Below are 14092 nucleotides of genomic sequence, written 5' to 3' on the forward strand. Positions count from 1 at the left end.
TAACAACATTTATATCGATGGTTTTGAAAATCGATTCCAACTAGGATTAAATCTGGAATTTTGAATTAAATCACGTTACTTTAAGATTTTGAAACTCAATAGCAAAAACCACATCGAAACCCGTCTTGAAATCAACCTTCCATCGTCATCTTTCTTAAAACGCCAAGTTCTTGTGAAAATCCTAAAGTTTGAGTTCAAAAACAATGATTAACTAGCAAAATCATGCAATATCGAAGAATCTAAAAAAAAATCCCATTAAAATCGCCTCTATTGAGCTCTAAAAGTTCAAAAATGGTGAAATGAGGTTGAAATTCCGACTTTTTGAAAAGATTCTTCCGAGGTCAAAAAAGTTCATCATGATCGCGACCTCAAGGCCACATAATCGTGATGAGTAATGCGATCAACTCATTTAATTGACCATCGCGATCGCGACACGAGGCCATACAACCGTGATGATCAGGGTACTATTGTTACGTGATCACGACCAAGAGTCACGCGATTGCAAAGTATATGGAAGTTCACATACGCAATTGCAACACACCCTATGTGATCGCGATGCACAATAAACAAATGTCTTCACGATCGCGAGGGTTGGCCCTACGATCGCGATGAACAAATTCACATGTACCAGTCACCAACTTCAGCAATTAACAAGACTTAACAAAAACACCGAATGGACCCTTTGGATTAGTTTTGAATCCCAAGTACACAAACTAGATATGCTACCCAATTAAACTCAACGTTCCAAACTCAATAGAATCATCGAAACACGGATTCAAGGTTTCCTTGTTCTGAAACCCGTTAAAATGTCAATAAACTAACTTTACACTAAAAAATACCAAACTACCTTTGAGACCTTTGAAAATTCAACCAAGACCTCACTTAGGCCTAAAATCAGCCTCAAGATCTAATGGAACCATCGGAAATCCGATCCAAGCGTTAGAACTCCAAATGTTGACCAAAGCTAACTCTTGGCCTAAATACACCCAAACTACCAACTCCGAAACAGAAAACGACAACCCTCATAGACCAATTCAACATTCTGGAACTGATGGAATTCATTTCGAGTCTCGTAGCTCCAGTTGTTACCAAAAACCACTTTTCACAACTTTAGGCCTCTAAAACTCTAGAACTTCCAAAAATCCCAACTTTTCAATCAAATTTCAAAACCAACTTTGTAAACTAATCAAACATGACTCAGGACAACTATCGAGAGAGGTAAAACGGAAATTTTCTAAAAATTTCCAAAATTGACCTTCAAGGTCATTACAGAATAACATATATTGGGCATATGCTAGTACATGCCTATGTGTCTAGTTTCTCTACAAGCACTCAAATACCCAAGATCAAGCCCAATAACAAAAAAAATTAAGATTTAACGGTGTTCAAGAGGAAGATTATTTGTTTGTAGCTTGAATCGAAAGTTATTATTTGTGGCAGTCATTCAAGTATTCATGGCGAATAATTCAAATTGAGTTCAAGACAAAGATTCAAAATCAAACTATTCAATTCTTTGAAGTAAATCAAGTTCAAGCTCAAAATAGGTTATGTTCTTGTTGGAAAGAAATCGAGGAATATTATAGATATGGTAGTACAAATAATCTTCTTTTATTTCATTTTTTTTCACATTGTCTTGAATACTATGGGTGTGTTTGGTATGAAGGAAAATGTTTTCATGGAAAACAAATAGATTTTTGACTTATTTTCTCATGTTTGGTTGGTGAGTAGAAAATATTTTTCGAAAAAACTGTTTGATTTATAAATGAAAAATGTTTTTTGAGAAATATCTTTTATTTTTACTAGAGTAGAAAATAATTTTTGAAATTGATTTTTTTTTTTAAAAAAAACAAACTTAAATTATTTTTTTGGGGTTGGGTGGGGGGTGGAGGGGGGGAGCTGGCGGGGGGATCGAGGGTAGGGGTGAAAAAATAAAAATTTGAAGTTGAAAATATTTTTCAAAAACAAACTTAAAATCTTTTTTGGAGGGTGGAGGGCTGGTAGGGGGTGGGTGGGATGGGGGGCGGGGTTGAGGATACGGGTGAAAAAATGAAATTTTGAAGTTGAAAATATTTTTTAAAAACAAACTTAAAATTCTTTTTTTTTGGGGGGGGGGGGGGGGGGTTGAGGATTGGGGTGAAAAAATAAAATTTTGAAGTTGATAATATTTTTTAAAAATAAATTTAATTTTTTTTGGGGGGTGGGGGTAGGGGGGTCTGGATGGGGGAGGGTGGGTGGGTTGGGGGCGGGATCGAGGATAGGGGTGAAAAAATGAAATTTTGAAGTTGAAAATATTTTTTAAAAATAAACTTAAAATTCTTTTTGGGGGGTGGGGGGGTCGAGGATTGGGGTGAAAAAATAAAATTTTGAAGTTGAAAATATTTTTTAAAAATAAATTTAAATTTTTTGGGGGTGGGGGTAGGGGGGGGTCTGGATGGGGGTCGACGGTAGAGGTGACAAAAATAAAAATTGAAGTAGAAAATATTTTTTAAAAACAAGCTTAATTTTTTTTTTTGAAGGGGGTGTGGGGACTAGTAGTGGGGCTAATGGGGGGTGAGGGTGGGGGTGGCGGGTAAAAAAATAAAAAATTGAAATTAGAAATATCCTTAAAAACAACTTTTAATATTATTTTTTTTGGGGGTGGTAGGGGACTGGGGTAAAAAAATTTAAGTTAAAAACATTTTTAATAAACAAACTTTTAATTTTTTTTTTGGGGGGTGGTTTGAGGGTAGGAACAAAATAAATTAATTTTTTCAACAAAAAAAAAATTGTAATTTGAAGTTGGAAGAGAGATTTGGAAAATGTTTTCCTTAAGTTTTGAATGGAAGTCATTTTCCTTAAATTTGAGGAAAATGAATTGATTTGAAAAACACTTTCCAAAACAATTAACCCAACAAAACATGAGAACATTGAAAAACATTTTCCGGAAAATGTTTTCCTTCATACCAAACACACCCTATATTTGTTATTCAACAAGCAGGTATGATTTCTCCATCAACAAGCATTTTGTGAAAATCAAATATGCTGATACAACCAAGAAAATCTGAAAGAGTGGATTTAGCTACCACATTAAAAGAAACACTAATATTCTACATAATTTCTGAAAGGATATGAAGCCTGTCTCTGAAAAACACTAATAGGAACAAAATTGCTGTCTAATTTTAACTTGCATAATTGAATTGAAAAGGGCATTCAATTTCACAAGGCCTAAAACAGCTACTCAGTACATAAGCAATACCAAGGATAAAAGATGCACTATCCAGCTACAAGGTTACACTACCAATGGTGATATTTTCAGCTCTAACTGACTATGGCATCCTCATATTAAAAGCAATAAGAACTCGAGAAGATCTCAAATGAGCAGCCTACTTTGAGCAGTTCAGCTGCATGGCAAGCGTGTCCTGGTCATTTATCATGAGGTTGCATATCTTGAAAATGTTTGATCAAGTCAAAACATCTACTTTAAATAATAGTCACTGGCTATCAGGTTCACCTGGCATCTTACGATTCCAACCACCCGAACTGGCTTTACGCTCTCCTCTCTTTCTTTTGTTTTTGGGAAAATGGATCTCCGAGGCTAAGCACGATTTCAATGTTGATTGATCCTGAGATGTGGATGCTTTACCTGCTGCATTAGCTTCTGATGCAGGGGGAGCTGGATTAAAGCTTTCTTCTTCCACGTTATTTCCCACATCTTGATGCTTGTCAAAGGATATATCATGATTAATCGCCAAAATGTGTCCTACTTCAGATACTTCATTATGTATGAGAATGTTATCAACAATCTGCAATTAACAATACATAAAAACAGTCAATGCAGTTGAAAACAACCAGCCTTGAAACGACTTTAAATGATTGGAGAGACCTGAGGACATGGATGGGACAACTAGCTTATTTGAGAAAACTATTGTCCTTTGGTTCATAGATGGGGATAAGAGAATTGATCTCATTTTGGTTTTTTATTTAAGGGCCTCCCACATCTTCCATCCCCTAACCACCTCCCTCCCTCACTCGATTGCAGCCTTATTTTAGCTTAATTTTATTTTCTTGGTTTTACCACTTCCTGTTCCCCTAATTCATCTATAAGCAAAATATACAGTTGTTAACAGCAAATTTGAAAATACTTGACAAATAAGGGCCACATACTACTTTTTAAGAACATCTAATCACATCTACTAAGTCAATCCCAAATGTGAATGCAAAAATACAACATCTCTTGTAATCATACTATTGAACAAATCCCAAGCACCAAGTATGAAATACAAAAGCTAGTCCCATTTTTTAGTACTAGGATTAAGTGCCATAGGGCCCTCATCAGAGTGGGTAGATTCAGTAAGCTAGCTTAGTTAGATAACAACCATAATTATTCTCTTTTTTCCACTGGGAAAGGACAAGATCTTACTCTTTCGCTTGAATCTCCAACTTGCGCCTGCTGCTGTGTGACATCCACAGAGGACAAAAGTCCTACTGTACTTTCTATTATGTCAGGAATACACATAGCCTCTCCATAGCTTGACATTGCACTGTCAGGCATGATGAAATCTCCGAGATCATAATCTACCACATGCTGAGATGTAGCATATAAACCTCCAGCTGATGTTGTGTCTCCATTGCATGCTGAGAATGTAGGACTAGGAATAGAGCTAGCCTGTCCATCAAATGACATTAAATTCTCAGAGGAAGAAAACTTTATCGCATTTTTCGTCATCACTGTATCAAGCTGGTCTTTCAGCTTATGAACCCGACTATGTACTAATTCAATTTTCCGAAGGATCTGCTCAAGATAACCGTTGCTGCTTACGAGAATTGACAAATCATCATCAATTCCAAATTCATCCTGACCATTGGTTTTCTGTTCTGCCAATGCTTTGCCATAAAAAGAAAATCAAAATAAGAAACACCTAGTGAAGTTATATCACATAAACGATTTGTAAACATATCAATGTCGTCAGTAGACATGCCAAACTTTGTGTGAGAATAGAATAAATGTGAAAGAATGAACAAGGATATAGAATAAGTTTAATTTAGAGACAAAGGTTATACTTGTTCTGCAAAACTAGGCAAAAGTGTGCATCCCCCCTGCCCCATTGGAAGGATCTGTGACTCAGAAATTAAAAATTTGGGAGTTTGCACAACTTTTCGCTTAAAACAAGGACAGACACTTAAATCGCAACACTATGACTGATATATTTTGAGCATTAACTGTACTGAAGTTGTTCAAGTCTTTATTCAAAATTTTGAATTTAAACTTGGGCAAATGTGAACTTGACAATTTTATCCTCACTTCTCTCATTTTCTAACTTCATAACTACCTAAAATACCTTATGTGATGAAAGGATAGATAAAGAAGACAGAACACAGGCTTGTTCTAGCAGACAGACACAGCGGTGCACCGATTATTTGCACTTCTAAAATTCTAGAACCTGAAACCTGTCAAACAAAGTTCACACCAAACACCTGACCTAGAACTGATTTGGATATATTGTGTCATTGCTTTCAAGTGTGAATTTCACTAAATTTGAGCAGGAGGAAAAGCCATAATAGGTGGCATTGAAAGGTATATCACAGCCAAGAAACCATGGCTGTGAGAAGGTCCATAAGTACTAGTCAAAAGTTAACCGTTAAGCACTAGATGGCTCAAGATAATGACCTTCAAGCTTGAAAGCGGCACAGTTTATATCTGTGCAAAATCTTGGGTAAGGTGAATTTTACTTGGTAAGAAAATGAAAACGCAAGAGAGTTGTAAGTGAGCACCATGCATTCCATGACTAAAAGTGATCTTCAATTATATCAGACAATCACATCAGAAAGTCATTGAAGTTTCGTAATGACAGGCAGGTCCAAAGCTTTTCTAGGTAACAGTGACAACAAAAATTAATATAGGCACATATTTGTTGTGCAATTTCCTATGGCCAATGCTTGTGTTGGTGACACTTATTCCAAAGCATGTTACTCTATTTGGAGTAACATGTAGACTTAAGGAACATGCCACAGGTTTTGACAAAATTATAAAGCAAATTTGGTGTGGTACGTTGCTTCAAAATGAATGAATATAAAAGAACTGCAAGAAATAAAGTAGGAAGAGATTAAGATATGCTGTCTTATGAGAAATATGAGACATAATCTTTCCAGGAAAAGGATGGAAACATTATTTAAGAGAAAAGAGTGTTAAAAGTATCAGCATTTTATTTTCTGTGCCCCTAAGAAAATTATTATTTCCTTGTCCAACAAACTAAACAAAAAGGGGAAACAAAGAAAAGATTTTATTTGGTTCTTTCTCAATGATAAGCGGACATTTTAAGACAGGTAAGAGACCTAGTTGGGTGAAAACACAAACCGAAGGCAAAAGAAATCCCAGTGGTCCAAACTCTCTTTTATAAAGAGGAAACCAGTGGGAAAATGGTGCAAATGTGATAGTTTTAAAGGAGCTGTACTAAAAAGTGGTGAATAATGACGGGAAAACATGAACATTAACACGTACCTGCATTACTAATATCATCTCCAGGTGGTGTCGCATCCAAATCTAGCCTTTTATTTTCTGCAAGATGTCACATGCCAAACTGAAATTTATCATGGTAACCAGAAACAGCAGTGCCCGTTCAAAAGAATGAGAAAAAAAGTCGTACCAAAATAAGAGAAAAGGTTATGAGTAGACATGTGTGTTGCAATATCTGTTCTGTGCTCAACTCTCTTCCTCTTTCTCCTCTTCATGGCCTTTTTCCTGTGCCTTGGATGAATAAATGGCAACGATTTCGAGCCTGACTCATCCAAAGAAGCTTGATCGAACTCCCTATGTCTTTTCCTATCATGTGCTGATATCTCCCTATTGTACTTTGCCTCCTGCAACTGAAGCTCTTTCATCTTGAGTTCTGCCCATTTACACCGCCACATTATGGGACGTATAAAGTCTCTCCAGTGAGAAGTCAACTTTTTCTTCCTGAAATATGTAAGCAGTGTTTACACTGTTTGACTGTATTTAACTCAGGCTTGCTGAAGTTACTTACTGTATGGCCATCAATTCAATCAATCAGAATTAAGCTTCAAATGCATACAAAGAAGTGTCTAAAGGGATTTTAACAGTAAACAAAAGCTAATTGCATCCCATCAAGATGGATTGCATCTTATACAGCTCCAGGCAATTCTTTTACACAATTTAAGACTCTAAATGTAAAAAAACTGAGATCTCAGGAGACTCCTGACAAGCCTCTACACAACAAGCTCTGAAACAGATGTTAGCTAAATGCCAATGCTGATTGTGTTTGCGCTTGACAAGTAATGCTAAGAAAGCACTGTGATTGACGTGTTCAAAGAGGTTTAAAGATCATAAGAATATTTACACGAGAAATTTAATGCAAGCATTCCCTATTTTATGGAATGTTGATGTACATTGCAGTACTTCAATTCAATCAGAAAAAATGAGGTTACTCCTTCAGGTTAAGTCCCAGCTATAGTTTACAGGAACCAACTCCAAGAAATAAAAGAGGACAGCCTGCTTCATTTCTTAACCTGGGGGCATAGGATCAAGATAGACCTGCAAGAAAAATTAGACAAGTAATACAAACGCCACTTTATAAAGTTGTCCCTGAAGGTTTAGAGAAGGGACACTGAAGAGTTTTAGGAAAAATTATACAACAAAAACATATCCAGTATAATTCCACAAGTGGGGTCTAGGGAGGGTGGTGTATACTCAGCCTTACCCCAACCTTATGATAGAGAGGTCGTTTCCAATAGACCCTCGGCTCAAGTAAAACATATAAAAACAAGTATGCGAAGCAAATACAGTAGCAAAGAAATCATGCTGAAAACAATGAATCTTTCCAAGGCTTTTTGAGTACATGGGTGGAATATCACTTTTAGAAGATTATTACATGATTGGGAATTGGAAAGAGTCGTGGTCTTGTTCAAGACCTTGGAATCTTTCCAAGGCTTCTAAGAATCTGAGGATACGTTGTGCTGGAAATCTGGAAGTGATGGAGTATCTGCATACAACTACCATATTAGACAAAATGCACAATTTGACTGGTGACCATGGAGGTTCATCTGGAAGACTAAGACCCCTTACAAAATCTTATGTTTTTCTTGGCTTGTAGCAAGAGAAGCATGTCTCACTCAAGAAAAGTTAAGAAAAAGGGGATTTCATGTATGCTCTAAATATTTTATGTGTGGTGCAGCCAGAGAAAACAATAGCCATCTGTTTTTACATTGTCCTATAACTGGACAATTGTGGCAACTTTTTTTGAACTTGGTAGACTAAGATGGTCTATGCCAGCAACAAGCTGTGATTTATTGAAGTGCTGGAACTATAAGGTGGTGCAGTGAGACAAAAGAAGTGGTGGAAACTTGTCCCAGCTTGTATATGGTGGACAATTTGGAAGGAGAGGAACTACAAAAAAATTTAAGACAAAAGCAATCCTGTGCAGAAAGTCAAGATGAATTGTATTCTTATGTTTCATTTTTGGTGTAAAGAAAACTATGTAGAGGAGACTGCATCACTAGTTGATATGATAGGTTCCTTGTGAAGCTGTACTCCTAAGCATGGTTGGATTTTTGTAATTGTAGATAGAACACACATGTTACCAGTTTAAAAAAAACAAAGAAGAGAACTAGCACGCCAAAAAAATATGATAGCTGAAGCAACTGAAATCAGGTAATACTAAAATCGAAGGATAAGATACTAAAAATAAAATATGGAACTAGACAAAGGCTCACCTACTAAACTTCTACCTTAATCCTCGACATTCGTACCTATCTAGCGTCATGTCCTCGGTAAGCTGTAGGTGAGCCATGTTCTGTCTAATCATCTCCCCCAAAAGTTATTCGGTATACTTCTACCTCTCCTTACACCCACTATAGCCAATCTCTCACTCCTTTTCATTGTGATATATGTGCATCTTCTCTTTACATGTCTATACCATCTCAATATCGCCTCTCTCATCTTATCCACCACAGAGGTCACTCCCCTATTTGTCCTAAATAGCTTTGTTCCTGATCCAATCACCCTTAGTATACCCACACATTCATTTCAACATCCTCATTTCTGCTACTCTCATCTTCTTGACATGTGAGTTTTTGACCGACCAACACTCCACCTCATACAAGATAGCTGGTTTGACCATCATTTTATATATTTACCTTTAAGGTTTGGTGGCACATTCTTATTATACAAGACACCAGATGCGAGCTTCTATTCTATCCACCCTACACCAATACGATATTTAACATCATTATCAATCTCCCCATTTCTTTCGATTATTGATTCCAGATACTTGAAACTTCCTTCTTTGGGTATGGATTGTGTTTCAATCCTTACTTCCACTATGTCACATGAGTTATGTTACTGAACTTGCACTCCAAGTATTTTGTCTTAATCATGCTTAATTTGAACCCTTTATACTCTAAGGTATGTCTCCAAACGTCCAACCTATAGTTAACTTTGTCACGTGTCTCATCGATCAATACTATGTCATCAACAAAGAGCATATACTATGACATCTCTCATTAGATATGTCGCGTCTATACATCCATCACAAAGGCAAATAGAAATAGGCTAAGTAGGATAAATAAGCCCCTTGAAGTTGTCCCGATGTGTCTATTGAAATCTCCTCTAATGAAAAGCTTCTTGGTACACAGGATACCCCTCACAACCTCGTCCAAATCCTCCCAAAAATGCTTTGTCTCCTCTCGTCCAAGCCCTCTTATGGTGCATATGCACTAATCATGTTCAAGGTAGGTCCTCCAAAATATCTTATTGAATAAGAGAAATGACTGAATTAGCTCAAAACCTAGTTGGGAACAAAAAGTAAAATTGCAACCTCAATATAACTAAACTAGCTAAAAGGCCATTAAAATATCTTGATTCTCCAAGAAAAATGAAGGAACAATGATATAACGCTCCTGATACTAGTTGAATGCATTACATTTTGATAAATGTTCACGGGGAACTCAAACAGAAAAAGAAAAGGAATAAATTATGTAGGTGTTCTCATCTAATAAGAAGGAACAATGATATAACGCTCCTAATACTAGTTGAATGCATTACATTTTGATAAATGTTCACGGGGAACTCAAACAGAAAAAGAAAAGGAATAAATTATGTAGGTGTTCTCATCTAATAAGATCAGCAATTTTAGAAGACAAATGGCACTTCAATTTTTTATTCTTTAGGTAAGTAAACGGCTCATGATTAGATGTTATACTCCATAAGATGAATCTTCATGAAATGACAATCTTGGCTAATGCAAAAAAAAGCATAGAACTTAAGACCAAAAAAACTAGGGCTCTAGGCTAATGGCAGGACCTATATCATACCAAGGAGAACTGGACAGAGCATCGGAAAACTCATGCCAACTAAAACCTAATGTTCTATTATGGTTGATATGACCACTTTGGTTATCATTCTTAATTACCACCCTGGATGGTATTTTGGAAAGTAGACTCTTACTTAGAATACATTCATGGTTATCAGTATATAATTCTATTTTTAGAGTTCTTTTAAAGGATTAGGCAAGTAACAGGTAACAACTTCGGTTAATATCTCAGAAAACAGAACAATCCATGTTAGTACTTGCACCTCTTATTCCAATGGGCATCTAATAATTTAACACTGGAAATCAGTTAAGAAAAGAATTCTGAGACTGTTAACAGGGTCAGTCAAAGGAGGAACCAGTAAATTTAGACTAAAAACAAACAAAATAAATCAAAAATCTTCCTTGCTAAAAGATAAGAATAAAACATGCCCCAAGCAAGAAAAACTCACCTTATTGGAAACAAGCTGCTAAACCCATCAAACGAAGATGACAAACCACTATCATCATAGAACCGTGACTCCACTTCAGCGTCACTAGAACCATTATCATTTTCGGATGTAGAATCAACAAATGAGCTTGAGTATTCAGTTTCATCGGGATCTGCCTTCGTAGCTAATCTGATGTCGCTGCTTCTTGCAAACCCAGTTACATCAACAGTCACATCCATGGAACTGTTTGAAGCTTTAGTAGTTCGTGCACTCAAGGTATTTTCCATTTGCACAATGTTATGTCTGTAGTTACTTCTACAGTTGAAATCTTTCCTCTTGGAAATAGACGGTACAGTGTTCGTTTTACCAGTAGCAGCAATCTTAACAGAAGATTTTGGTTTCCTTTCTAAAACTGTCTCTGTTGTATGTTGAGTAGGTGCCATTCCACATATGCAACCAAATTAAGCTCATCTCACACACCATCAAAAAGGAAAGTCTTAACCAAAATTTTAAACCATCTTCGCAAAATCTGTAACATCACACACACAAAAAAAATGAATTGAAAGCCAACCAAAACACATTTGATAAAAGTAAGCAAAATCCAATTAAATTATTTCCCTTCATAATTGAATATCAATTTAAAGGTAAAATATGGGAAGAAACCGTCGAATTTACCAATCCCAGCAAAATAATCGCAAAAAGAAAATCACAATTTTTCTTAAGTATTATTACTTGCCAATAACAATAAACCAATAAATATCAATTTTTGATCTTGCATGAAAAAGACCATAAAAACTCTCTCAAGTCACATGAATAAAATGAAAAAAAATCAGGGGAAGCTGGAAATTAACAAAACATTCTGTATCTTAACATATAAAACTGTCATTTCTAATACTTATATCAAACACCAACAAATATCTGCATTATACAAATCTTGATCTAGTAAATTACACAAAGTATAGCTTGAACACACAAATTAAAAGAACAACAACATCTAACTATAATCAATTATTTTCTTTTCAAAGTTACCCATATAACTTTAAAGTTGTGGAAAACTAAAATTTCTCAACTCAAGTAAAAACAACACAGTATCTTAATTTGCATGAAAAGCAATGCAAATTCAAGAAGAAGAAAAAAAAACAACAAAAACATTCTTGTGTTCAACATACAAAGCTAAGGTAACGTAACAAGAAAGTAGAGAAAATTTAAGGTATAATGAAGAGAATACATAGTTTACCAGTGAATGAAGTGAAGGGAGTGTAAACAGGGGCTGGTTCGGCGGCGACAATGTGCTTACAGAAAAAATAAATTGAAAAGAGAAAAGGAAAAAGTGGACGTTATGTTCATAAAAAACCTAACGAGTGCATACAACTATTTTATTCACACACGATTCCTGCTTTTGTGGTCTTAAGCACGTTAATGTTAATGTTATGTCGAAAAATTTTAATTTGACTTTTATAATACTAATATTTTTTCTGATTTATGATATTATATGCTTACCTCGTAATACGAAACATATTATATGATTGTGATATTACGTTTACCCCTGTTATTTTAATTTCTTTGTAATGATTATTTTTAGCTATTTATCATTAATGTAAAAAATATTCATGATTCTTTTTTGATATATTATATTTTTGTTAATTAATTTTATGAGTATTTTTAGTTATATTAACAAGTTTTGATGTTGGTGAAATTATGTGGTTACGTTTGGTCAACAAAAAATTTCAACCTAGTCTCATTGTATTATATAGGGTTAATTTCAAATATGACAATTCAACGAATTAGAAAGTAAAAAAGTAGTAAATGAGTCAAATTAGGAGCGAATCAGTTATAGTTGTGTTAAGTTTTTTTGGTAAGAAACCACTTCAACAAGTTCGATGTGTTGACATTGATAATCGATATTTTGACAAGAACCTGTCCAGCTCCAAAGACATGATTAGTTGCATTTGAGGAGTAAGCCATTACAAAAGATCTTGAGGTCCTCGTCAATCATTACTCGACTATAATAATGTGTAATAAATGAATTTTATGAGGGCCTGATTTACGAATCTTATTCCATTTAGCTTAGCTATAATTAGTTTGTTACTTTTTTGTTGAAGAGATTGGATTCTAGTGATTCACAAGGATTTCATTGTGAAGTTTTGTATACTTCATTCTCAAGTTTTAATTGGCAAAGTGCTCAATATTATTTTTTTGGTGGCATTGCCAGACAATTGTATCGAAGCTCAAGTTAATTCCATTTCTTATGTTAATTTTCATTGATTATTTACTTGTTTATTATTTATTTCTGGCAAGTAACTTCGTTATAATCTTAGTATATGGTCAACTCAACCAACATGTCCTTTAACAACGTAAACAAATTCAACTACATCATTTTAAGGATAAATAATTTAACATCCACCGTGGAGATTAGAAAATTGTGGTGTTGTTGTGACATTTATTCTCTTGCTCACCTATTAATTTCGTACAATAGAATATATCTTTTACAGTTATAAATGGTAATGAAGGCGGAGAACAATTCAATTTCAATCGAAACAATAAATAAGGCATCTGAAAAATGATCAAGTTCCACACAATTAAAACGAGAAACTTTCAATTGAGGCTCGAACCCCTCATGAGGAAGGAACTGTAACTCCTCACAGAGAGAATAATCAAACTACAAAGAGTCAGATCCCTGATGACGAGGATGATATGAGTTGCAGTTTGGAGGAAGCAGTAAGGATCTTGGTGGAGCAATAAGGAAAATAATGAGTCAACTTCTCAAGAAAGATCGAAAAATGACTCATTTTAAATGCGAGTCACAGAAAACACAAATTTGAGCACACCAAAGTTTCTTAATAAGTCCTTGATCCGAGGAACCTCATTTACTGTTTCAAATGCTTCAGACACAAATATACGATATGAAGATGGGGAAATTGATGTTTCTAGAAGCGAGACTAAGAACGGTAATGTATCAATAAGACTCTTTTAGGCTGAATTATTGAAGTGTTAAAAGGAAATTCATTCTTTGATTGACTAGATTTCGATTGCACCTCCAATTCTCAAGAGATCAGATTCTAATTAGAAGTATATTCAATAGTCATATAAGTCAAGTGCGGCGCCGATGATGATTCCTGAAAATTTCAAGATATTGGATATCCTAAGTATGAACATATCAACATATGCAGTTGTTTTTAAGGAAAATGACTTGACATCAAATTAAATCTAATTGATTTCAATAAAAACGTTTGGCAAAATGTTGAGCAAAAGGGCCTTAACATGGTACTTCTTGATACCTAAAAACTCAATTGACTCTTTTATCATGATTTTATCAAGGCACACGTTATAGCTCGTAAGGAACAAACTCGGAAGGCAAGC

The 14092-nt window shown here is 35.1% G+C and overlaps 1 protein-coding gene across 2 annotated transcripts; it reads right to left on the reverse strand.

The window, feature by feature from the left end:
• Window positions 1-3095: 3095 nt before the first annotated feature.
• LOC125830043 (uncharacterized) lies at window positions 3096-11287 on the reverse strand. 2 transcript variants are annotated; one of them, XM_049509260.1, is made up of 5 exons: window positions 10754-11287; window positions 6624-6934; window positions 6479-6535; window positions 4400-4854; window positions 3096-3782 (listed from the first exon to the last, which is right to left on the reverse strand). In XM_049509260.1, the coding sequence occupies exons 1-5, from the start codon at window positions 11173-11175 to the stop codon at window positions 3471-3473; spliced, it is 1557 nt and encodes a 518-aa protein (XP_049365217.1). In that variant the 5' UTR covers window positions 11176-11287; the 3' UTR covers window positions 3096-3470. The 2 variants fall into 2 exon arrangements, with proteins under 2 accessions (XP_049365217.1, XP_049365216.1); XM_049509259.1 differs by having other exon boundaries at window positions 4400-4863; window positions 10754-11286.
• Between the last annotated feature and the right edge of the window lie 2805 nt (window positions 11288-14092).

The sequence above is a fragment of the Solanum verrucosum genome, unplaced genomic scaffold (genome assembly GCF_900185275.1).
Source record: "Solanum verrucosum unplaced genomic scaffold, falcon-dt-bn FXZP01000151.1, whole genome shotgun sequence".
Taxonomy (NCBI): domain Eukaryota; kingdom Viridiplantae; phylum Streptophyta; class Magnoliopsida; order Solanales; family Solanaceae; genus Solanum; species Solanum verrucosum.

Excerpts from the sequence above, each read along its gene's own strand:
- LOC125830043 (XM_049509259.1), bottom strand. The coding sequence starts at position 11,175 with ATGGCACCTACTCAACATACAACAGAGACAGTTTTAGAAAGGAAACCA. Across the intron at positions 6,935-10,753 it reads AGCAGCTTGTTTCCAATAAG|GAAGAAAAAGTTGACTTCTC; the intron begins GTGAGTTTTTCT and ends TACATATTTCAG. Across the intron at positions 6,536-6,623 it reads TAACCTTTTCTCTTATTTTG|AAAATAAAAGGCTAGATTTG; the intron begins GTACGACTTTTT and ends GACATCTTGCAG.